Genomic DNA, 23,539 nt, shown 5'->3' on the forward strand with positions numbered 1-23,539 from the left:
CTAATACGATTTTAAGAAGCTCTCCCTCCCTTTCCAATAACTGCTTTTACCTCCTCGACCTATATAATCGTATCTTTCTTCTTTCATCTTTTCTTCATCAGGCATGCTGCTATCAGAGCCTTTCCTCTTATTTGGCCGAGTATTCCTCTGTTGCTGGTGCTGGTGAGAATTCTGTTTTGGCGCTGCAGTTTGGGAATTCATTGCTGGTCTGGGACTATTTGCTTGTGCACGTGTATAATGACCCTAAAAATAATTTTGTGATTAATGGACTTAAATGCAATTTTGATTAGTGATTTTAAACATGTATTTTTAATACTCGCAGTATACAAAAATACTTAGGTAAAAATATAAATGTATCTACGTGGACTGTGTTGCTGTTCTGGTTGGAACGAGACCGTCGGCGTGAAGTGATGCCAATATTTTCACCTTTCAACAACGAGTGAACAACATCATCTAGAAAGGTCATCTGAACCATAGAAGGATCAACATTCTGAGGCTCTAACACCTGGTTGATTAAAAAAAAAAAAATAATTAAAAAAAAAAGTCAATCCAATCTGTATCTTCTGTATCAGTATTCACCACTCTATTTTGTGTGCTAACGCCTAATCAGAGAAAAGTCTACATATTTCTAACAAGTAGAACTGATATATGACTCTTAAGAAAGGCTGGGAATAGAGTAAAACCAAAACAAATGTGTCTTTACATATGACTGTAAAAATATATTTTTTTTTAAAGTATCGCACCGCCCACTTCCTTCCTCCACTTCACTGACCCGTAAATTTGAAATTAAGACACCGAGCTCTTCATAGAGTAACCCTTAAGTAACAATTACAATATACAAATATTTTATGAAATGTATTTAATATACTATAAAATAAACTGCAGAGGCAGATTACAATATTGCTTCCAACAGAAGCAAAACTGCTGAAAAAAACCAAAATGATTGGAGAGAAGAATTCTAAAACTGGTGGAGTGTTACTAGCAAGGGATATTTCAGGAGGAAAGAAATGCTAACTAGATGCTTAACCAATGTGTCACAAAGTAAAAAGAAAGTATTTAGGGAAAATTAATTAAAGCAAATGAAGGGAAATAATGTATTTGAGCATTAGGCTAGTATTAAATTTTTACTGTCACACATGATTTTGTCAGTCATTTCAAGGCAGACGGGTCATTCACTATATTAATGTTGAGTCATTACTATGATCTCTTGAAATAGAATTCATTACTGTCACTAAAAATATCAGTACTAATTCTTTTTCTAACATCAACTTCAGAAACACAAATAAAATCCACCACAGTAAATGTAAATTAGGGCTGCAGTAAATGCTTGATTCGATAAATTGTGGAAAGTGGATATTTCAATTGGTTGGAAAAGTAATTGCTACTTCAGTGCTAAAAGATTTCAGCATTGGGAAAAGAAATTCTCAACAGAGCTGACAGGGAAGACTAGTTCTTAAAACTAGATCGCTTCACTTCAAAGGCTCCACTAGTCAAACAGTGACAGCAGAAGAAAAGCAAAACTGTAGGACTGGTACTAATTATACCATTGCACAAACGTTCAGCTTCAGGAAGGTTTTAACTGCTAGTCCTATGCAAAGTCAGGCTGCAGTTCCAGCACAGTAATAGACTCGCCCTGCTGGAACGGAACAACTCAGCTTATTTCAGAGTAGCACACAAAAAAAGTTAAAAACTCGCAGCGTGTAGTTTAGTTGATGCTTGTTTTCCCAGTATCACATACCAAACTCACCTGGTCATTCATAACAACCATAGTGCGGGTGAAGAGATCATGATGAGTAATGATACCAGTAAACCACTGGGTGGCAGAATCCTGTCTGTACACTCTCACCCTATAACCATTTAAGGAGTACGGACCTTCAGAAGGGGAAGAAATAAAAAAAAGACATTGAGGAATCCAGGAAAAAAAAAAAACCCAACAGCACAAATGAGTCTTCCTAGTTTTTTAAGCTTCATAGCAAAAATACAGTGTGCATTGCATGGGCAGCAAACTGCAGCCAACGCTGGCAGAGCACTGCCTGTGGCTTTTACTTTTATTCAGGAAGACATTTTGAAATGCAAATGGTACATTAAAGAATGCTTTAAGGTCAATTCTGCTAGCATTTTCAACATACAATTTTCTTATCTAACTAAATCTTTCTGCAACCATGATGACAAACGATGGGAAAATTCCTGCCTACAAACAGCAACCACAGAAAAGTAATCTGAAAGGCTGGAAAGTGGCAGCAGCAGGTTATACAGAAGCTATTTAACAGGCTAGTCACATGCCCTGATGCTTTGCTGGCGAAGATTTACATCTCAGTGGTTAGGCTCTGCATCTGCCAGATCTTTCCCATAAGCGACCACAGAGCTTCTCTCCATTACGGCAGCCGGAAAGGCATCTGAGTGATCCTGTCCCTGCTATGGCCACACAGAACGCTCAAACACACACGCTATGAAGCCCTCAGTTCTTGTTTTCAAATGTATTAACTGCAAAGAAACCCACACACGCTGTCCCTTTGCAAAGACCAGCTCCAAAAGCTCATGGGGGTGGGGCTATACAGTACTTACTTTGTATATAGTTGGTTTTAAGACCCAGAAATTAAGATTCAACAATTTTATTCATGTTCAGTGTCTCACTTGATCATGAGGACCCTGAGTTTCATTGCACTTAGTGTTTATATAGCATTTTCTACGACCAAGCAACGCTGCCACCGAGTTCAGTTCCATCTGTGTGGGTTTTGCTACTTCTGCAACCAAACCCAAGGTCAGGCATACAGAACGGAAGTAAAACCAGTCAGTGACAACCTACAAAAACCCTGACTTAAAATGATTTAAGAGTGCCTAGTTGCTCAACCACACAGGCGAGGCCAGAATTCCCCTGTCTTTCCTAAAGATCAGTTTTTTCCAATCCCTGCCCAGTACATTAAGTAAGCTCAAACATCTGCAGCAAATAGGCCAGGGACCTCGCAGGCTACAGCTTTCTCTAGTTAAATCTCCCCACGACTGGGTCCAGTACACTCCTTGCTCATGAAAGTGGGTGACAAGGACTGTTTTTAACGTCCACATTTGAGAGATCAAGAGAAGTGCAAAAGCAGTAATAATGTAGACATTTCAAAGTGGTCTTAGGGTTTAATTTTAGAACCTCAGCAAGACTTTTTAAAATACTTTTTGCATGTGATTACCTAGGTTTTAAAATAGCTAGTAAACAGAAACACCATGCAATGGCATGCTTCTTTCACTCACATCCACACCATTCACTGCACAACTGAGACTTTGAGACCCAGTAAACGCTCTGAGTCACTGGCATCAACTCATCCCCAGAGCACGTTTCCAGCTGCACAGATAAGGGTCAGAAGTGTGCCAGCACAGGCACTGTCAATCACAGATATCTAGGGGCAGAAAAAGAAGAAGAATCTACAAGCTTGTGTCTCACATTCCTGGTCTTGGACCAGACGGGGTTCCCGTGGGGACACATTTCCTGATGGCTTCTCTCCAATCCTTACTCCATATGCCCCTGCAAAACGCCTCCGGCTCAGCTCCCACACTTCTGGCTGTCTGACCCAACCCAGCGTGTCTCAAACTTTTCACGGCTGTCCCATAGCTCTGCCTTGTTCAGACAGTCTCAGTAAAATTTTGCTTGTGTCTCTCCGTGCAAATTTCCCATTCCTACTCTCCTCTCCCAGCTCCTCCTCTCCTGCATCCTACTGTTAACTGCACAATGACTTTCTGTCTCTTGCATAACCAGAACCAGCCTCTCCCCAGCTTCTTGTCTCATGTTAGCATTTACAACTCCAGGCCACTGGCTTCCAAGTCCTTTCCCAGTCTTCTCAGTTTACAAGCTCCATCCTCCCTTCTCCATCAGCTTCCAGCTTTTCTTACATTCTTCTGCACTGACCCAGTGCCAATTTTTTCCCCCTTACTCCTTGTTCTAATCTGTGTCTGCCCTTCATCCCAGCTGTTATCCTATCTATTTTTAAGAGACTTTATCTACCTTTAAAAACAGTGAGGGGTTTTTTCCTTACATGCTGTTGGGGTGTCAGGAAGAAGGAGAAAGATTAAATTGCGGTCACACGACACAGGACAGCTCAGCTCCAGCCCAGCCCAGCCCAGCCACAAGCAGCCATTACAGGAAAAGCCTGGCTTTGTCTCCCGTCCCCTGGCTGAATCACGCTCAGCTACACATTGTTGAAACAGCCTGTGCAGTACTATCAGGAAGTATCTTCAGGGCTGAAGCACACTCAGTGTTTCAACAGCAGTATTATACACGCAGCCTCAGAGATTGTAGTGATAACACATCTAATCGGAAGAAAGATTTTAATTGTTAAAAAGCAAAGACACTTCACTATGTTCCCTGAACTAGTTTTATTTGTCCCCAAAAGTTTTCAACTTGGCCAAGTTTGGGAGGAGTTTGGTTTTTTTTAAACAAGGAATAAACTACTTTCCTGCCAAACCTACAATCTCTACTGCAAAGCATGCTGCTGTGACTGCTGCCCAAAGAAAAGGCCATGAGGGCCAATTTTTCTCTTTAGTCTCATTCTTGTAAATAACAGGACCAGTTTCGACTAAAATCCCCCCCCCTGAAACTGGCATGTTTCTTTCGAAACATTTGGAACCTGATTTTAACCTTTTTCTCCAGATAAAAATGCATTTTAATGGTGACAGTCAAAGTAGAAAACACTGAGATACAAGATGACAGCTTCAGGATCACAGGCAACAAGAAAAAAGTGGAATCCTAAAAATTCTGGAGAGGATGAAGTAAGAGACTATGGTAGCAACCTTAATAGATGCATCCAGGCAAGGCAGAACTGCAAACGTTGCTTAAATTGCAGGGAGCAGGCAAATGGCAATAACGGAGGTGAAGAAAACCAGAGAAGGCAGGGGAGCAGAGAGGAGGAATAACACGGCGAGATTACAGCAGCTAGCAGCGCTAGAGGGCTGTCCCTAAGCCACTGTAAGGTTAGTGCCAAACACAAAGTCTCTGTGACCAGGCGCAGATTACGCCCCAGGAGAACATGACGGCAGTCTCTGCTGGCTGACCACAGTCCCACGAGGCCGAGGTGGTGGCCTTGCAAAGGCCCTCGTGGTGGATGTCACGTCACTGCCCGAGGAAGCGCATCTCCCCTCGGGCCACGCTGTGTCACATCAGGTGGACAAGTGGACTTTAACTGTAGCTTCTCCTTAGACAGGGAAAGCTACTCTGTAAGGATGTTTGGATTAGGTTCCTCTCATTGCCTAAAATCTCCTAATTTCTGCATTCTAAGCATCCAAATATTTGTTTGAGAAATTATATAAAATTATATAAAGATAAAAATACAGTTCCTGGAATGATGGAATGTAAATGAGTTGTGTGGATGCTTGCAGTTTCATTTAGATGGCTATTTCCATATTGCTGGGGCTTAGCTCAAGTATTGATTCTGCACCAGTGTACACAGAGGCTTTTGCAATTGTCTGATTATTATTATTATTACTCTAATGAAATACAATAAACAAGCTCAACTTTAGTTTCCTTTTCGTACATCCCTAATTTGATTCCACATCACCTCCCAATTCAGTTTTCGCTGCAAATTTCATCAAGAGACTAGTAGCTCATGTTTTATTGGAGGATATTAAGATAAAACGTAAAATTACTAACACTGACACACCAATTTACTATCTACACAACTCCACGCGCTGCTTTTTCAGTACCATTTCTCTGTGGCCCGTAAGAAAAATCACATCTAGTCAAATTAAAAACTCCACAGAAGGACACAAGTTTTTTTAATTCTAACTTCAATGTTATACTTACCATATTACTTTGGTCTTCTAATCTTAGTTTTAACAAAGAAATCAGACAGCAAGCAAACCTCAGCACCACCTTTATAATATCACATTATTTACTGCTCCCTTCCGCATCCTAATTTACAGAACGACTGCTTAAGCATTTTTCTCCTCAAATTGCTTTACTGTTTGCGTGAGGATTTTAACCCAGACCCACGTGGTCAGTTTCTGTCCCTCGTTGCTAGGAAAGCCTCTGTAGAGCTGCCTATCAGTTCTGCAGAAAGTTAATGAAAATACACTGCAAATGCATATACTCTACAAACGCATATAGTATTTTTATTATCAGCAAGACTGAGCCAAAATAATTTATTCTAATTCCTAGTTTTCACGTAACTTGTATCTACAGTGTAAAAATGACGTATGCATTTGCTGCAACACTCCAGCACTAGAATCGAGTTACGACATCGCAACTGATTTGAAAGGCACTTTTCAATCGGGAGTGTGGAGTGGGGATCTGAAAGTACTCATCTGTGACAGAACTGTGAAGAACTACTAGCACAGACAGGTTATCATACATAACAGTAACACTAACAGAGCACAGAACAGTTTTAAACATGCTAAAAGATGTGTGGTTGCCATTCATACACACTTATTTTCACAAGAAATTTCACAAAATATCTACGTTCAGACTAACGATATTCAGCTTTTGGTGTCATCACTAAGACATCAAACAAGTTAAGAACAGTCTGAAGAAGTCATGCACAGCTTCTTACATAGTCTTGTTGTCTGTAATTAACAAATACTTCTAAAAAATAACTTCCAAGTTAGAAATATATTCTCCATTATCTCACAGATGCTATGGGATGAGCCCCACACAGCTACTGGCCTTAAACTAGCTAGCACACAATAAAAATAACACATTTTCCCACATAATTACCTTGCATAAAAATCTCCTGAACCTTTTGTTCCTTTACCCAGGCTTTTACCTCCTCATGTAACTGCGGGTTATCCCTGAGAACTGGGTTTAGACTGTCTACGTCGTCCTAAAGTAGAGATTAAAAAAAGAACCATATGTTATGTTTACTTGTAACATTTCTGTTTATTTTCCCAGACGTATTTTAGAGTACAATATTAAGTAGTTTGATGCTAATTTTACTGATTGCCTACAAATCCCTGTGTTATTTTTAGAAAAAACTTAAAAGTGCAACCTAGTGCTAGAAGTTATTTCACGGGAACACAGTATGTCAGATCCCACATGTGGCCAGACTTGTAAGCTATTAATAGGATCACACTTTCATAAATACTGCCTTACTTCAAGCTAAAATTGCCCTCTAAAGACTTCAATGTTTACATGTATGCAGAAATAATTGTTTAAATAATGATTAAATTTATTTTAAAAAGAAAAAAGGTTTTCTGTATCTCTAAAATTTAATATGGACACATTGAGCATAAACATAGATATAAAACCCACAAAGATAACGCGTAAGAGAGTTGTATTTTGAGAGAAACAAACATTCTAAGAGAAACATCATTATTGATTTTCAAATACATATGCCTTTGTTATTCAGGTTAATTTCAAATAAGACATGCTTTAATTTTTATTGTTTCTATTATTATTCAGTTCTCTTGGAAAAATATCTTTTTCACTACTAGAGTAGGACATAATCTGGGAAATTAAGACATGTTTGGTGGCACTGTCCTTCTAACAAGGAAAAACTAGGCACAGAATCTGGTTTGCATCCTTGAAAGCATGGCTTAAATAATCATTCTTCTCTAGACTTCTAGAATATCTATTTCCCTTTATTTCAGAGCAATCTTGCTATTTCTGCCTTCGAGGCTGTGGCAGAGAAATAAAGCTGCACCGCAGCCTGGCAACTCCTCATACAGAAGACGATCTCGGAAATCTGTGAGCTGCAGGAACATTCATTTGTGCCAAGAGAACTTCAGACAGCTAAAATAATCAGAGCAATTCTCCACATACAAAATGTAAAATGTTTTATCAGTACTGCAGCTGAGATCAAGTAATTTCTTTCCTTGATCTCCAACAAGTTTCTTGATGTTTCACAATTTATTATGAAGAGCTCCAGCCGTAGAACATAAAGATACAAGCAACACTCAGGGAACCGTACACTGCTGCCAGGCCCTCAAGTGACATAAACAATTTCTCTCTATTCATCTGGATGAGATTAGTCCTGCTAACCCACTGATCACAGGATGTCTATTTCAAACCCAAAATCCACTTCCTGACACTTGAAGATTTGCTGTGCTCCATTATGGAGAACGCATCAATGCCTCAGTTATTAGGGAAAATTACTCTCTCTCCTTACGCTTTTGAAAACAGTAATACCTCAGATCCAAAAGGAATGGTTAAGATGATCATTTTAATACATGCAAAGTGGAACACAGTAAAGGTGAAGGTGAAGATCAACAGGACCTCTACCATCAGGTTAAAAACACCAACCAGGCAAGTATGTTGCTAGCATTATCAGAGGCAGGAGAGGGTCAACACCAAAATTTAATCAAGGCTGGCAGACTAGTAACACACTTCCTCTCCCAAAGCAATCTAAAAAGGGTATCAGCTGATGTACTTTCCTGTGCAAGTCCATTTTTCCATTGATCCTACATACAGGACCAACACCACCACTGCAAACAGGGAACGATTTGCCAGGGGAACCCAAGAGACCCTAGAACTGGAGCTATGTGATGATCATTCATCTGTCCTCCTTCCCACACACTTGCTTTCACATCAGCTGCAAGAGATTCCTGTAACAAAAATCTCCCCTCTCAGATCCACAAGCATTAGACCTAGGCAACCGACTGAGGCACTGCATTACTGGAAGTGTGGCTGACTTAAAAATGCAGTTAATGTGCAGATCTCATGTATTTTTAATAATTCCTTCAGTCTCATCTATAAAAATTTTTATCTTCAAGACTATACACATTGATTAGGTACCACGAAGTCAGATCTGTTACTCTCAACATTTTTCTACTTTGATGAGTTCTTCACGCAAAGTTTTGAGTCTCTATGTCGTTGTAAGCCACTTTTCATTTGTTTCTGGATAACACACACTGCTCCTGTTCTTTTGGATTTCAAATCCTTCCTAAGCATCTATGCCTTCTTTGAACCTGACACTGAAGATACCAGTGGTCCTACAGACAGGAACCTTTTCTGTTCTAGCTCCTCTTCAGATCCACAACGTACAAGTACCTTTGACTGAGAGCACTTAGTGTGAACGCTTGTACCTCTTTCCTCACTCTAAGAGAAAGATGAGCTCATCTCAGAGAAGAGCGACAAAAGGCACAAGTGAGGTCAAAGATCTATTACACAAACCGGATGCAAGTCTGACTGGGACTACATAGAGGACATCAAAGAGAAGCCAAGATTTCTAAATACACAGACACATAAAAAATACACATTTAATGTATCATCAATCACTGGGGGGAAAAAAAAAGGTAGCATTTTGCTTACAGACATGAACATGCTATACCTTGGTCAGTAGATATCACTACAGCAAAGCAAAATTGTAACTGACATCTGAAGCTCAGTATCAAGATACTAAAAAAAAGTTCCTGAAATCTCTAAAACCTCTATTATTTTGGGTACATATTTTATGTATCTATGTGTGCCATGACTGACCTTTTCCCACCACTAATTTTCAATCTGAACATCTGAAAGCCCAGAAATTAATTGCATAATGTGTTAAACTATAAAGTGATGCCCTTCAGCACACAATTTTAGCACACACCACAAACTGGCAAAAACAGAGAGACAGGGCAAAAAGCAAGGCTGATGACTTGCAGTCTCTTCCCTTTCCCAGCTCTGAAAACAAGCAGATGACTGCAGTGCCCTGTCTTTTTCCTTACTCTGTATTTATATTGCTCAAGAAACAATAACTCTGTCTATAGATTTGAACCTTGGCAATTACGACCTTCAGTTTTCCCCTCCTTCTTGGTCTAAGTAGCAAGACTGACAGACTAATCCAGAGGAGAATTAAATATCCTGTAGGATTTTGCTCCAGACTTTTCCTCATTCGGAAGCAGTTTCACTCACAAAAGTAAGTATGGCACCTTCTCCTAGACCAGTTTTTCCACAAGTCCTGGAATGCCTCCTCCAGGAGGATGTTAAATGGTTTGAAATCCTTATGAAATGCAAATCAGAATGCAAATAAATGGGACTGCAATTTTCTTCTTTATATCCACCGTAAGAAGCTCTTTATGTACTTCACACTGCAGTGCCCCTCGCTCCACAAACGACTATATGCAATACTGAGAAGAAGACAAAGGGCGCATGGTCTAGAAAGATATGGTCGAGATAATCCTTCCCGCCCTTCTGGAAAATAGTCACACGAAGCAACATGACTATCAGAAGTTTGCCAACCTATGGCAGGTTTTTTAGATCTCTGCTACTGTTCCTCGGTCTTTCCAGACCAAAAGAGGAATTCACTTCTGGTAGAGTGCATTTTCTGCTTAATTATCCAAAGAATACTTGAGTTGTCTGCATGTCTCTCTAGGTGAGAATTCTCACCTGCCGAGGACACGCTCGACTCCTGAGAAGAATAAAGAATGAAATTTTCCCAAATAACAAAGTGATCCAGCATTTTTCTGAGTGTATCTTTTCTTTCTTCCAGTGCAAAATGATGGAAGAGGTTGGAAACTATAGACCACACCACCAAGTTAAGATGCCTGCGTCGTGGGAACACACGCACATTTCCACAGCTCTCCACCATCCCAACAAGGCTTGCACTATTGAAGAAAGATGTTTCCTCAGCTTTTTAAATACTTCTCCAAGTCATTCCTCACACACTTGAGGGGCAGAAATGAGTACAATACATCAAGAGATGAAACCCTGAGCCTCAAAACAACAACTAAAAAGTGGATTCCAGTAGCTACCCCTACCCCCAATCACACAGCCTGCATGCTGCTTATAGGAGGGTATGGAAACTCCAGTCGGTTGTCAACTCTCCATTTTCAGTGAAGGAGAAGAGCAGAACTGACAATATGCATTCCAGGAACACCAGTCCTGGAAAATCAGTGGCTTTTTGGCACTAGAAAGGCTTAAATCAGGACCCTGAAAGACCAAGCCTCAACACACAGCATGCATTAGAACCTGGAAACATTTATTTGAGAAAACGTCTTCCCTGGCCACAGTATCTCTGCATTTGCCTTCACTGCATCAAGGATATCTTTTTAATATCAGGAGGAACTCATTTCAGCTAGTGTTTTACAGAGAAAGACTAAGCAGATTTTGCAGCCCTCGCAAAGGTCAACACCACATTAGTCCTCACCATCTGTGGCTTAATTAACTGTAGCTTCCTCTGGCTGCTTAGAGGTTTTCTGATAATTTAGGACACAAATTAAATGAAAACTAGTACATAACCAACTTGAGTCCTGTTTACAATGCTTACACAGTACGTGCTGTACATGGAAATAAACATTTTGTTAGTACTTTAATGATAGAGGGGCCACATTTAAATTCAAATAGTGCAAGTGAAAAATTCAGAGATAAGTGTCAAAAGCTTGAACCTTCAGTTTTCTTTTTGTTTGATGAGTAAATATCCTAAAAGGAGTTTCTATAAAATGAGCCCACCACCTTTTTTTGTTCCTTCCTTTTTGCACAAAATCACTTTTACAACTGCATGGAACCTCAGCTGCACAGAAATTCAACTTTGAAATTGTAGTCTGAAAAACAAGGAACAAGATAAGTCAACATGTGTCTACCAATTGCCCCTACAGAGAGCAGTGGCAGCAAAAAGTATTATTTTTAAAATCTAGACTGCTGAGAATTTATACTAGTCCTCTAATGTCATATCTTTTAGATCACTTTCTCCCATTGAAAAAAAAATTCTCTCCTTATTTTCATTCCTTGAAAACTAGCCTTTTCTTTTTTCTTCCTCTTATCTTTCACTGACCGTGCCACCTGACATATCTGATTATATCACTGATCTGTAATCTCTTTCGCTGATTTTAACTTTTAAACAAACTCTCAATCTTAGTATCGTCCTGTCTGACAACAGAGTAAGCAAGGGGAAAAAAACACAAAACAAAAACAGTGACATAAAATTTGGACAGGTCGAATAACGAAGATCTTAACAACATCACCTATTAATTGGTAGCATCCCTTTGCCATGCCACCGACCTATTTGCCTGTGGCAAAAAGATAAGAATTGAACCAGAACACAAAGAAACTGGCAGCGACTGACACCCTCTTGGGTATCAAAAGGAAAGTGCTGCCAAGGCCACAGGGACCACACCAAAACCGTAACGGGAAATCATCGAATTTAGCTATGACTAAAATATGCAGATCTTCTGTTGCTTCACCCACCCTGCTAGACACAGACGCATGCATAAACCGCGGGTAAACAGTGTATTTCTTATTCCTTTCTGACAAGTGAAAGGCTACCCCAGCTGCCACGCCACCACAGCTGGTGGGCAGGAGGTCAGAGAGGCGCTGAAGGATGCAGGGCTGTGCTGCTCCACACAAGTAGGCAGCAAAACGCGTTTCCAGAAGGGACCGCTCTGGGGGGAATACATCGACCCGACCCACCGCACGCCCCTGCAACCAGGGCCCCCTCCCACTCCTGGCTTCTCATGAAGAGCAACGCTAGCTAGAAGCACCGAGGCTACAGAAGGCTAGAAAGTTTTTTGGGGAGATGGTAACTTCCCAGTTTACCTTAAACGGCTTTGTCTGAGCGGAGAGAAGAGGCTTAGGCTTACCAGGCGACGCTAGCGCTTTCTATGTAAACCCAACCCACACTTGACCTATTTTCTGCTGTTCTGAGCGCACGGTCACAATTTACCTCATTCAAACCCGGCAGCTGCTGGGCTACATCTGAACCAGTTAAGTCAAGCTTGAAGGCACAACCCTGACCCCTAAACCAGAAACAAAGTCGAGCTGAGGTCAGCCCTGCTCACACGTGCGCCGAGGCACGCCGCATGGGAAAAGGCAGGGACGGGCAGTGACACTCTCCCTACGCGCAGAGGCCAGGCGAGAGCACAGGGATAACTAATCCCTTCCCAACAAGGGGCTCAAGGGACTCTGAATGCATTGTTCAGAAAAGGACAAATGTTTACAGATACTTGAGACCACAAACATTTAAGATTAGGGGTTATTTTCAGTGTCTAACAGCAACAAGTATGTTTCTATAAGTAGAAAGTTAAAACCACAAGGAAAAAAAAGATGAGGACTAAAAATTTAGTAATTTTCCAACTGTCAGTAAACTTAACGTCTCTCAGTCAGCAACAACTTCCCTTTTGCTCCCCACTCTTCCCTATGCCTAATACTTCTCCCTACACACTCCTACTTCATTCCTCATTTCATGTGTTCCATAATTAAAGAGGTGACACTGATTTTAGCCTTTTAATTAGCAGGTCTGAGAACCAGGGGCGCTTCTCCAAGTCATGATTTCAGGCTTGAAGAAGCATTATTGTGCCAATTAATTCTGTTCTAGAAGAACAGCCCACATCCCTAAGAGTACTAGAAAATTTATGTTAAAAATATAAAAGATAATCCTATGGAAAATATATTAGTTAGTAACATAAGTAAAAAGGAAAAAAAAAAATCTGACTCGTAGTCAAATATTTTCCCTGATTTTAACTCACAAACACAGAAACAAACAAGAAATATTTGCCTTACTATAACACTTCCAATGTCACAGGTGAAATGGACATGCTGGAAAACTTGCCTTTTACAAGTTGGCTCATTATTCCTGTATCTGTAGATGAGAATCTAGTACGGAAAGGCAGCAGGGAAACGAGAGCAGCATACAGAATAAGAATGCAGCAGGGAAGCAAGCAGCCACCAATGGTTAAACAAAACCAAACCTGGGCCAGGCAGACACTGTCACAATATAACCTAAAAACTGCTCCAGCGACCTCTACAATAGTTTTGCATTTGAAAATAAGATTTTTTTTTTTTTTTAAATCAAAATAGACGCTCACAGGTTACACCACACTCTCTTTTGAGCAGCTGGGACAATCCGGGTCAGAAAGGCACTCTCCCAGCGTCGCAGACACATTTCAGCATCTGAAGACTTTCCTAAACAAGTGGCTCCTACTCACAAACCTGGTGGGTGTCTAACTTAAAAGTGCTGTGGTGACTGTTTGTACTACTTACGTTCTTCTCCATGTACAAATGAATGAAAGGTCAAGTGAATGGCACTGCTCCATGTCCATCATCTTCCTCATTTTGATGACACAGTCATACATTTGCTTTTCTTTCCTTTTCCACTTAATCTCATTTCCTTCCCCTTCCTCACTGCAGGCTCCATACATTTATCACCACCATCTCAGCAATATGCAACTTTGTCCTAATTTTGCATTTTGTTTTATCTACTCCTAAGAGAAAGAGGGAGGAAGTACTGGTCCTACCCCACTCAGCCAGTAACTCCCAAGTCATGTGGTGATACTGAAACAAGCCTTTGAGTCACTTACCAAGCAACTCAACGCCACTATGGGAAAAGAAACCTCAAAGTGCAGACATTTCCCTGAAGCAAGCAATTAGGAGAGTGAAGTTGATGCTAACAAGTAGAGCAGCTAAGTGAATAGATCAGAGAAAAATCTTGTGCACACTGATATTAAAATTTAAACTGAGACACAGACACCCTGTGAATTGTGAAAAGCTTTCAGAAGGCATCTAACAGCTTTCCAAATCATATCAGCTGAAGGACAAGCTGCATGGATGGAAGTGTCTTTAAGCAAAAAAGAAGTACGTTCTGTTGATCACCAGTTGTCTGAACTACTGGGCTGCTGGAAAGGCAGTCTAACGCCCCCAGAAATCAAGCCAAGACATCAGTTCTTGCTCAGAGACTGACCATTTTACTGAAGACACATTTTCCTTGCAGCAGGGACAGAAGTTACTTGCGGCAGCTTGAACTGGCAAAACTTGGAAAGCTGTACGCTGCCACCACAGATAATGAGAGGCCGGATAGTTCGTCTCTTATCTCATGGTAGTTACCTCCATCAAATCTTTTATCAGTTGCATTAGTCAGCAACACAGCATTATTTGACAAGACTACTGATAACTAAGAGCTTACTGTACTTAAGAGCAAAGGTGTCTCAATTAAAATCTGTAGAAGAAAACTGTAGAACACTGTCCAATACGTGGCAGGCTGACGACAGCTCCTAGATCAACACCACGTCCTAGAAACATGCACCAGAGTATCCCACTCTTGTCAATGTCCTTCTGCTCTGTAATTTGAACTACCATCAACTTAGATTACAAGCAGTTGCAGAGCTACCCAGTCTCCTCTGCAAATATCCTCAACTGTATTTGCCAAATAGGAGCTCTGGGAACATACAACTTTCCAGCTCCTTTCCCGCCGTAACTCATGAGAATTACGAGTAGAATGCAAATCGTTCCCAACAATAAAAACATCTTAACCATTTTTTTTTTGTCAAGAGGAAAGAATACATCAGCTATCTTCAAAATGTTCTGGAAAGCCAGCTTCAGTGGAGTTTGGTCCACCTAATTACTATTACATTATGTTTTATTTTCAACTGGTTTTCCCAGGTTTGTTTGAAAATGTGCTTCTTAGAATAGCACTACATAATAGCGTTGGCCAACATGCTGTTAACATGGAAGTAGATCAGAATAAAACACATTTCTCTCACATTTTAAGTGAGTACCACTCTAATTGCACAGGACTTCTCAAAGTTCATTTCTAATAGGATTTAAGGCAGCACTGCGCAGAAGCAACACATCTGGGTCGGGAAAACAATTAACACATTTTCTTGCAGAATTTCATTCAGAAGAACAAATTCCTCTGGTCTGAGGGATATGGTGCAGAGACTCTCCAACCCTCTGGCTCGGCATACAACAAGGAGCCCACCACTGTGCAAATGTGAAAACACTGTCTCTGCTCCAAGACAGTATCACAAGCAATGCAGCCATCATCGCGTGCTTTTTTTTTTTTTTCCTGCTAAGAGCTCCGTTCTGACCTGCTGGAGCCATTTTAGGAATTTTCCCTATAAATAACAGAGGTCTGACCAGCTGGGATGTATATCATACTTGGATTAACACTACAGCTCTCTGCAACTCTAGAGAAAGCAGTTGTCATGCCTTTTATAGAACAGATGAATAATGGTCTTGCAAAGAGGAAAGATTAAATTGCTAATCAGAAAACAGGAACATTTCAGTTGTTGCTGCAATAAGCTCCTTGGGGTAAACTTAGGAAAGCCATTCAGCGTTTAAAATTGATACAATGATCATCTATTTCACAATATTTTTCAGTCAATAAATCTACTAGCATATAGAACCAAAAAAATTCCTGTTAAAAACATAATTCAAGACTGAATTACACAACCTGGGGGACGGGGTTGGGGGGGAGTGCCTGTCAAGCACCATACTTCAGCCACTAAGTGTCATGCAACCTGAAATCTGCTTTCCCTGATTTTAACTGTGTTGGTTTTTGGTTTTTTTTTTTGTGTTGGTTTTTTTTTTTTTTAATTTTTTTTTCTGTTTATCTATTCATTCTCACTGGGTAAAACCCCAGCCTCTACGGTTGAAATATAATTTCTAAATTGTGTGCTTAAAATTCACTACTAAAATCATAACATACAGAGTATTTTGTGAGATGCACAGAAACTACTGTGCTTCAAACTTACTTGCTCAGCAAAAGTAAATTAAAATACTACTCCTCGTAATGCTGGCAGACACAAACAAGTAGAGGGGGATGCAGTGAAAAACCAGGAATAGTTAATTTTGATTCCATTCAAAGACAGGAAATGTTTGCTAGACTGAAGAGGAGGATCAGTATTTACAAACAATGGCAGTAAAAAAACCTTTAGAAGTACATATAATTGTGTAGTATACTGTTGAAAAGAAATGAAGTTTAATTAGGAAATACACTGTACACCAAGTCCTCTACATCAAAACAAATAGTACACTTTTTGATTTATTAGTAAAGTTATTCCAATGTCTAATAAAATAGTAAGAATCATACTTGGTTTTAATTTAAAAAAAATTGTATAAAATTACTCTAGTTTCTCCCCAGGTATCTGGCCTGGAAGAGGAATGCCATGTACACTCCCAGAACTGCTATAGCTCTCTACCTCTACTAACTGCAGCTTGCTGAAGGCGATGGGGCAGTTCTCACAAAGCACAAACCCTAGACAACAAGTCAGTATAGAGCAGGAGCCCTGAAGAAAGCAATGTTGTATCACAACGAACAAAAGCAAACAAAACCATGAGCACTTCATCAAATGAGCTACGGTGTTCACCACATCAAGCTAAAGCTTAATTCTGGTAAGAACACATTTCAGTGAAACTCAAGTTTCCCCCCTTAACTGAAATGCAGGAAGGCACACTCTTTTCCCTCCCTGGGAAAGAGTCATTGCACTGCCATGCAATGACTGCAGGATCTTACCCTCATTCACGCTTCAGAGCTCCCCAAAGCACTATGGATTCCCAATCCCAACATAGAGCAACTAACTGGGAAAGAAAGAACATACTGGAAAGCACCATCTGGTTATAAAGAAGTGAAACACACTTCTCTACGAACTGATTTTGTGTCTGGATTATGAAAACAGTGTGGACAAGAACATAAGAGAAATACTTTACACTTTCATTTTTAACAAATTAAATGTGAAGACTGGAAATTTTAAGAACACAGAACCGAGGATGTGGCACCCTTCTCTTACTACTGAGTGGTATTTTCCACGTGTTTTTACTGCTGAAAAAAAGTAATAATTTCTGATCAAATACAGGAAGTTCTTTACCCAGAAACACTGGACGGATTTATAAATTCTCCAAGACTGCTTTGGAGAGCTACTAAGATACTCCAGTGAAAAGATGTGATCTTCTCCTTCAAAGAAGAAACAAGTTTTGTTCTGTCTGTTCTGTTTCAAATTCCTAACTTAAAAATTATTTATTTCAATGCTGTCTCTTGGAGTAGGAGTAATGAAGTCAAACCATTTAACCAACTGTGATTTTTTAAAAAATTGTGCAAAGAGTAGAATAAGTTCCTCTACGACAGTGGAAGGGAACTATTTTCCTACAGACTCGAGACCTACCTCAGCTGTAGCAACCTCAGCTTATTCCAGGGATCTCACAACTCTTTCCTTTCCTTCTCGTGTACCTTCCCATGGCCTTCAGCAGCTCCACCTGAACTTACTCCTACTACCTGGAGGAACCACACTATTTACAGCAGCTATACCACCCGCCTGCTGACTTGATTGCCTTCAGTCCATGCTGCTGCTTTCCCTAAGGCTTGTCAGATCTGGAAGAACTCCACTCCTGTGTCAAATCTCACTGAGAGAACCAAAAAAGTGACTTAAGTTCTTATTTCTCAAGAAATTAAGGTAAAACAGAAAGGTTCAATTTTATTCCAGCTATTTGAGAATAAAGACAGATCAAGTCCTCCGGGAAGCAGCTGTTTTTCAAAGAGAGGCACAAATACAGGCTTAGGAGAGATGTTGTACATCTGCCTGTGACTCTACAAATGGAGGATGCCAATTCTCCTCCCTCATTTCTTCTGTCCCACATGCCTAACAGGGAGGGAGGACTGGTATGAGTCATCTGACCCACTTCTAGTTGGATGCAGCCTTTTGCTTCCCCTCACGTTGAAACCGTACGCTTAAACATAGATGTGTCGGTAACAAGCTGTTTAGACCATTGCTCTTTAGGACGCTGCCAGAGAAGCCAGCTGGACTGCTTATGGGTGGTCCAAACACCAGAGATACAGGAAAGAATAGAGATGGCTCTTAAAACCGATGCCGAGAAGGGTTAAAGACGCAGAAAGCTGTGTGTGCCTCTGTCGCCTGTGGAGGAAACGAAAGCAGTAGGCAAGCACATGATGGCCACAGCCACCAGCTGGCCGGCACCAGGAGTTCCCAAGCTGCTTCTGTCAACCTCAAAGGGTGGGACCAACCCAAAACCTCCTGCCCGCCTGGTCAGTGGAGGCAGAAGTTTACGGGAAAAGCAATTTTCAGCTGCAGTAGCTATTTTTAAACCTGAAGCTTAAAGTAAGAGGAGTCTGAAAGATGAGTGCACTATATGGTTATGGGGTGCTTAAAAAGCAGACAGAAAAATATTATTTATCCCTGTTTCAAGATGTTCAAAGAATTTTTCACGTGTCCGTGTTGTTACTACTCAAGCCTCACTACACGATTGGCTTGCTCTTATGAGCAAACAAGTCACGAAACCCAAAAGCATCCAGGCCTGAAACACCCGATGTCTGCCCATAACACACAGAAGAGTATCAGAGTCGCACAATGCCCCTTTCTCAAGCCTTACTTCATGGCATACAGAACTTGAATTTGTAATAGATCAAGTAAGATTAGCACAGTATTAGATCCTGAATCTGAGGTACCTATTTCATAATCCATGAGAAAGTTTATTGTTATTATTTTAACAACCTTTAAGGTGCGTTAGACATTTGACCTGACAGCTCTCAGACGTGCAACACACATTTAGAAAAAGAGCAAAGTACACACACCTATCACTGTGCCTGTGTCACCACCCACATGGGATTTCTCCCTGTCCTATCTTTACATCTGCAACCTTCAGCTCAGAGGTAGACAGGCAGACCTTACCACAAAAAAAAACCACAAAAAAAACCAACAAAGAAAGAAAGAAAAAGCTGTTCTAAAGGAGAATGCGAATAAGTAGGGTGGATCCAAGAGAGATTCCACCACAGAGAACCAAAGTGTGTTCTTGATTCATTCTTACCAGGGGTCTTTTTTTTTCTTTTTTTATAAACCCAATACGCAGGAGGTGTGCACACCCTTCCACTTCCTTCCTTGAGTGGTGAAATACCCTCTTTGCAGGAAGTTTAATGATTGTAAAGGAACTTAATTTGAATAATTTGCCCGGGCTCAGCTGTGCACGTTTGTGCCAGTGCTGTGTGCTCACAAATCTTTTGGGCACATATTATCACATACACACACACACACACAATGTGTGTGTATATATTTGGAAATATATAATCTATCATGCACCCTGCTCTGCCTGACCCAGACACACAGCTGAAACAAACTGCTTGGGCAAAGCAGAGCCTTTGCAGGTCTTTCCATAAGCGTATTTTATTATGGAAACGCACAATATAAAACACTTTTTGTTATTCTTTATTTGCTTGTCCAAAGTATAATGCAGTCGACTCCAGCTGCTTCGGTCAGTAACAGCAGAATCACACACTTCAGCCCAATGGTGCCGGTGATGGGTACTGCCAAACACCACCCAGACAAAAACACCACACTGATGAGGTCACACATACCATATGCTGAGCTTTAAGGCTTCAATCCCCATCTATAGTCCTTCAAGTAAACTACAATACCTAAACAAATTAAGGCATGATCAGCTTTGCTGCTGCTTAACTTATTATGTCTATCATAACAAACAGACACATAGCTGACACATAATAGTACAAGTAACTTATTAGTACAGAAAAACATTTCAGTTTTAAATATCTGATCTAGGTCACACTTGTATTTGTGTAGGCTTACTGTAGTTCTGCTTAAAATATTTTAATAACAAACATATTTGAAAGCGTGTTCATTTTCAATCTATAGCAAAGCCACTATAAAACACACCTCATTTGTCAATTCTTACTTAATCACACGATATATTGTGAACACAAGCTAGAAAAATATTAAGGGCTTGACTCAAACATCACATTTCAAGACTACATTTCTGACAGACACTAGTGCGACACAGAAAATTGCATGTTGTAAATTTTATGTCTATCACTTCCTGCAAAGGAACATAACGTTCATTTAGCAAAGCAAGATACCATGGCGAATGTTCGTATCTGCTTTCTCCTCAAGATCCCCTTGTCACCACCATAAAAAGAACTACATGACTAAACGGTCTGACCATCTCAGATCAATGAATGAGTCATTCTCAGACACACGTACGTTTCACGTAGAGAGATAATACCATTTGTATCCTCTATGAAGCAAGAGAGATAGAAGCCACTGGAAACAAGTTGTAGGTTGGTGTTTAAGGCACCAAATGTACATAATCCAAGGAATTTTTACAGAGAAGGGCAGGATTCAAAGCAGTACAACAGTAAGAGAAAAGAAAAACCACGTAGCACACGCAGCTGAAAAGAACAAGTTCACTGACAAGTGACAAGTGTTAATACTTGCTATAGAAAACTTTATGAAGATACGAAAAAATGGAAAAAGGCTAGCATAGTGCAGCTGCATACCCTATTTTAATAATGATATTCATCTAGCTCTTACGAAGGTTGCTGAATCTCTTAACAATTGAAACATGTTTATTTAAGTAAAGAGCAGACATGGCATGGGAATCCGTGATTCACGATTCCCCAGCGAGTCCTGCCAAAGTCTCTTTACTCTTGCTCTGGAAGAACCACTTCTGGTAACGACAGTTCTTTGCCTACTCAAACTTTAGTTTTTCCTGCCAAGACTAAAAGGATGCCAAGCGTGCTGTTTTCTTTGCCTTGAGCAGCTGTCACCTTTAAACTGGACAGCACCACCTTATTCATGAAAGCATTTAGCCCAACAGTTATGTTAAACAGCACCACATCTTTCGATCAGAACTCATTTGAGCAGAATTCATACCAAATGCTCGTCTGCTGTCCATTACTAGCATTACAAGTATATGCAACGATGGGAAAAATTACTCAGTAGTTAAGAATTGTATCTGAAGTGAAATGGACTCTTCCCACACAGATTCAAACTTTGTTTGTTTTGGCAGAAAGGTACTGGAATTTTGGGAACTAAAAGCAAAATGCAATAAAAAAAGTGTTTAGATCACGATGGTCTCTAAGGACTTCATATTGAAAACGTACAGCCATGAGAGCTTAAAATCAAAAATTAAACACACTTAGAAAGACTCAAAGTTAACTCATCTCTGCAAAGAATGGTTCCTCAGTTCTCTCTTCTGCTCAAAAGCAGGTTAACAGTATTCCAGACCAAACAAGGGAGCAAAAAGGCCATTTTTTCTTCTTTTTAGAAAAGCAGATTTTCACAGGAAGTTTACTAAAGATTTATCTAGAACCTGTTTTCATGGCAAAGGAAGGCCTTCCAGAACAAAGGTACAAGTGAAAACTACTTTACATTACGTGACTGAAAGCTAGGAATGTGATTTCCAGCTTTAACAAAAAACAACAAGCTAAACAAATTAATAGAGACAATCCTCTCACTTCAGGTATTTTTCAGGAGAAAACAGTCTCATAATGATCAAGTTAATATTCCTATCTAACACCCTGCTGGTACACAATTCAGATAGCATATTTTAAAAAAATAGTTTCTGTTCTCTTAAAGACATTATCATTCACTAAAGTTTTTATCTGTACAATTAACTCATAAAACTTGGCAATGAGACATTGCCAGCCCTGCAAAGAGACATGCCTGTGAAAGTAATTTCTAAACCATCTTATAATCATTCAAATAAAGCAATCTTAATTTTATGAAAGCTCAATGTCATTTTATGTATCTACATTTGAGATCTGAGCAATACTCAGTTAAGATGCAAATTCTGTATGCCTTAGTACTTAAAAGCAATATCCCTCAGCTTAACAGGTAGCTGTTTGCTCCATGAGAAAGGGAAACAATCTGACCTCTCACACAGAGTTGCCCCTTGCATGTCAGAAATGGAGGCCAAGAGTCAGGGAGACCAAGCTTGTATCTGGAACTATTTTACAAAAACTACTGCTTTTTATCAGTTTTTGGTCAACACCTCTTAAAACTGAAGTTCCTAATGCTGTTTATTACAGTATTATCTACCAAGATATTATAAAGCCAGCTGTTCTCATGCCACATTTTCAAAAATAACACCTTCGATTTATAAGCATACCTGCAAATTAAGAGTGCTTCTGTGTCTAACACTGCATCAGTAAACACTCCTTGAAGTGAAGGACCTAAAATGCACATAGCATGGCTATATTACTGCCAGCCAGGCCTGGCAATAGGACTGTTTTACAAAAGGCAGCCCTTCTCATATATTCAATTTGTTTTGCTCAGCTCATCTTGTAAGAAATGATCCATTGCCAAAAGCAGACTGATTACTGTTACTGGAATGAACGTTATCAGAGACATGATCTTGATAGATTTCAGGCAAAGGACAGACGCTAGCGCAAGTATTTGCTTTGTAAAATGAATCTGGAAGATTGCGGCTGGACTCTCAGGGTGAATTTGCACTTCACGGCTCAGCTGATTTAAGAGGTCGCTGCTGCCAAAGGAGGATATCCCACTCTGCGTTGCGTCATCCTGACCCCCCTCCCTAGAGGAAGCCACAGCACTCACTGCACCCTGGGCTAATCCAGCTCAGCTCACTAACATCACAGACTTTTTTTCTTCCCCTCTCCCGTTCTTGAAAATCAAGGTTGTGCCGGTTTAGAAGGCTGAAGGCACTAGCGTGGGGTCTGATAGTGGGAACTGTCCTTTGCGGCAGAGCCAACCTGTTCGAGCAGCTCGAGTCATAACTCGTAACCTCACCCTGACAAAAACTGTCGAACTCGTTTGGCTTCCCCACCACAGACACACAAAAGCAGCAGCACTTCCACGCAATGAGCCTCCCTCTCCTTTCCCCAGGATTTTCTCTCTGTCACTTCTCTTTTTCTAGCTCTATATTTGGTATTGGGAAAAAAAACAAACCATCTTGGTGAAGCAGGAGGGAAGAAGGGGTGTCAGGACAAAATTACATAGCATTTATTCAGGGCCATCTGTTATTCCAAGTCTCAAAGTACTATTTCTGTACTACCGCAGTGTACCATCCCAGCTGTAAGAAAGAATTTATGGCTATTCGAATTGCAATCAGTTCAGCACAAGCTGAAGTATCAAATGTTTTTCTATTTGTCACAGAAGAGATTTTTAGACCTTG

At 40.3% G+C, this 23,539-nt stretch overlaps 1 protein-coding gene across 7 annotated transcripts in view; it reads right to left on the bottom strand.

Moving 5' to 3' along the window:
• JMJD1C (jumonji domain containing 1C) overlaps positions 1-23,539 on the bottom strand; it is a 167,366-nt gene that overhangs the window by 33,440 nt on the left and 110,387 nt on the right. For 6 of the 7 annotated variants that reach the window (XM_086752792.1, XM_086752787.1, XM_086752790.1 and 3 more), the window contains 4 exons: positions 6,692-6,797; positions 1,748-1,872; positions 362-505; positions 51-243 (listed from right to left, as the gene is read on the bottom strand). In XM_086752792.1, the coding sequence (XP_086608918.1) occupies positions 51-243; positions 362-505; positions 1,748-1,872; positions 6,692-6,797 (568 nt within the window). Of the gene's footprint in view, positions 1-50; positions 244-361; positions 509-1,747; positions 1,873-6,691; positions 6,798-23,539 lie in introns of those variants that run through there. The other variant, XM_086752793.1, reaches the window with a different exon arrangement.

This window comes from Chlamydotis macqueenii, chromosome 7 (genome assembly GCF_036417535.1).
Source record: "Chlamydotis macqueenii isolate bChlMac1 chromosome 7, bChlMac1.mat, whole genome shotgun sequence".
Lineage (NCBI taxonomy): Eukaryota > Metazoa > Chordata > Aves > Otidiformes > Otididae > Chlamydotis > Chlamydotis macqueenii.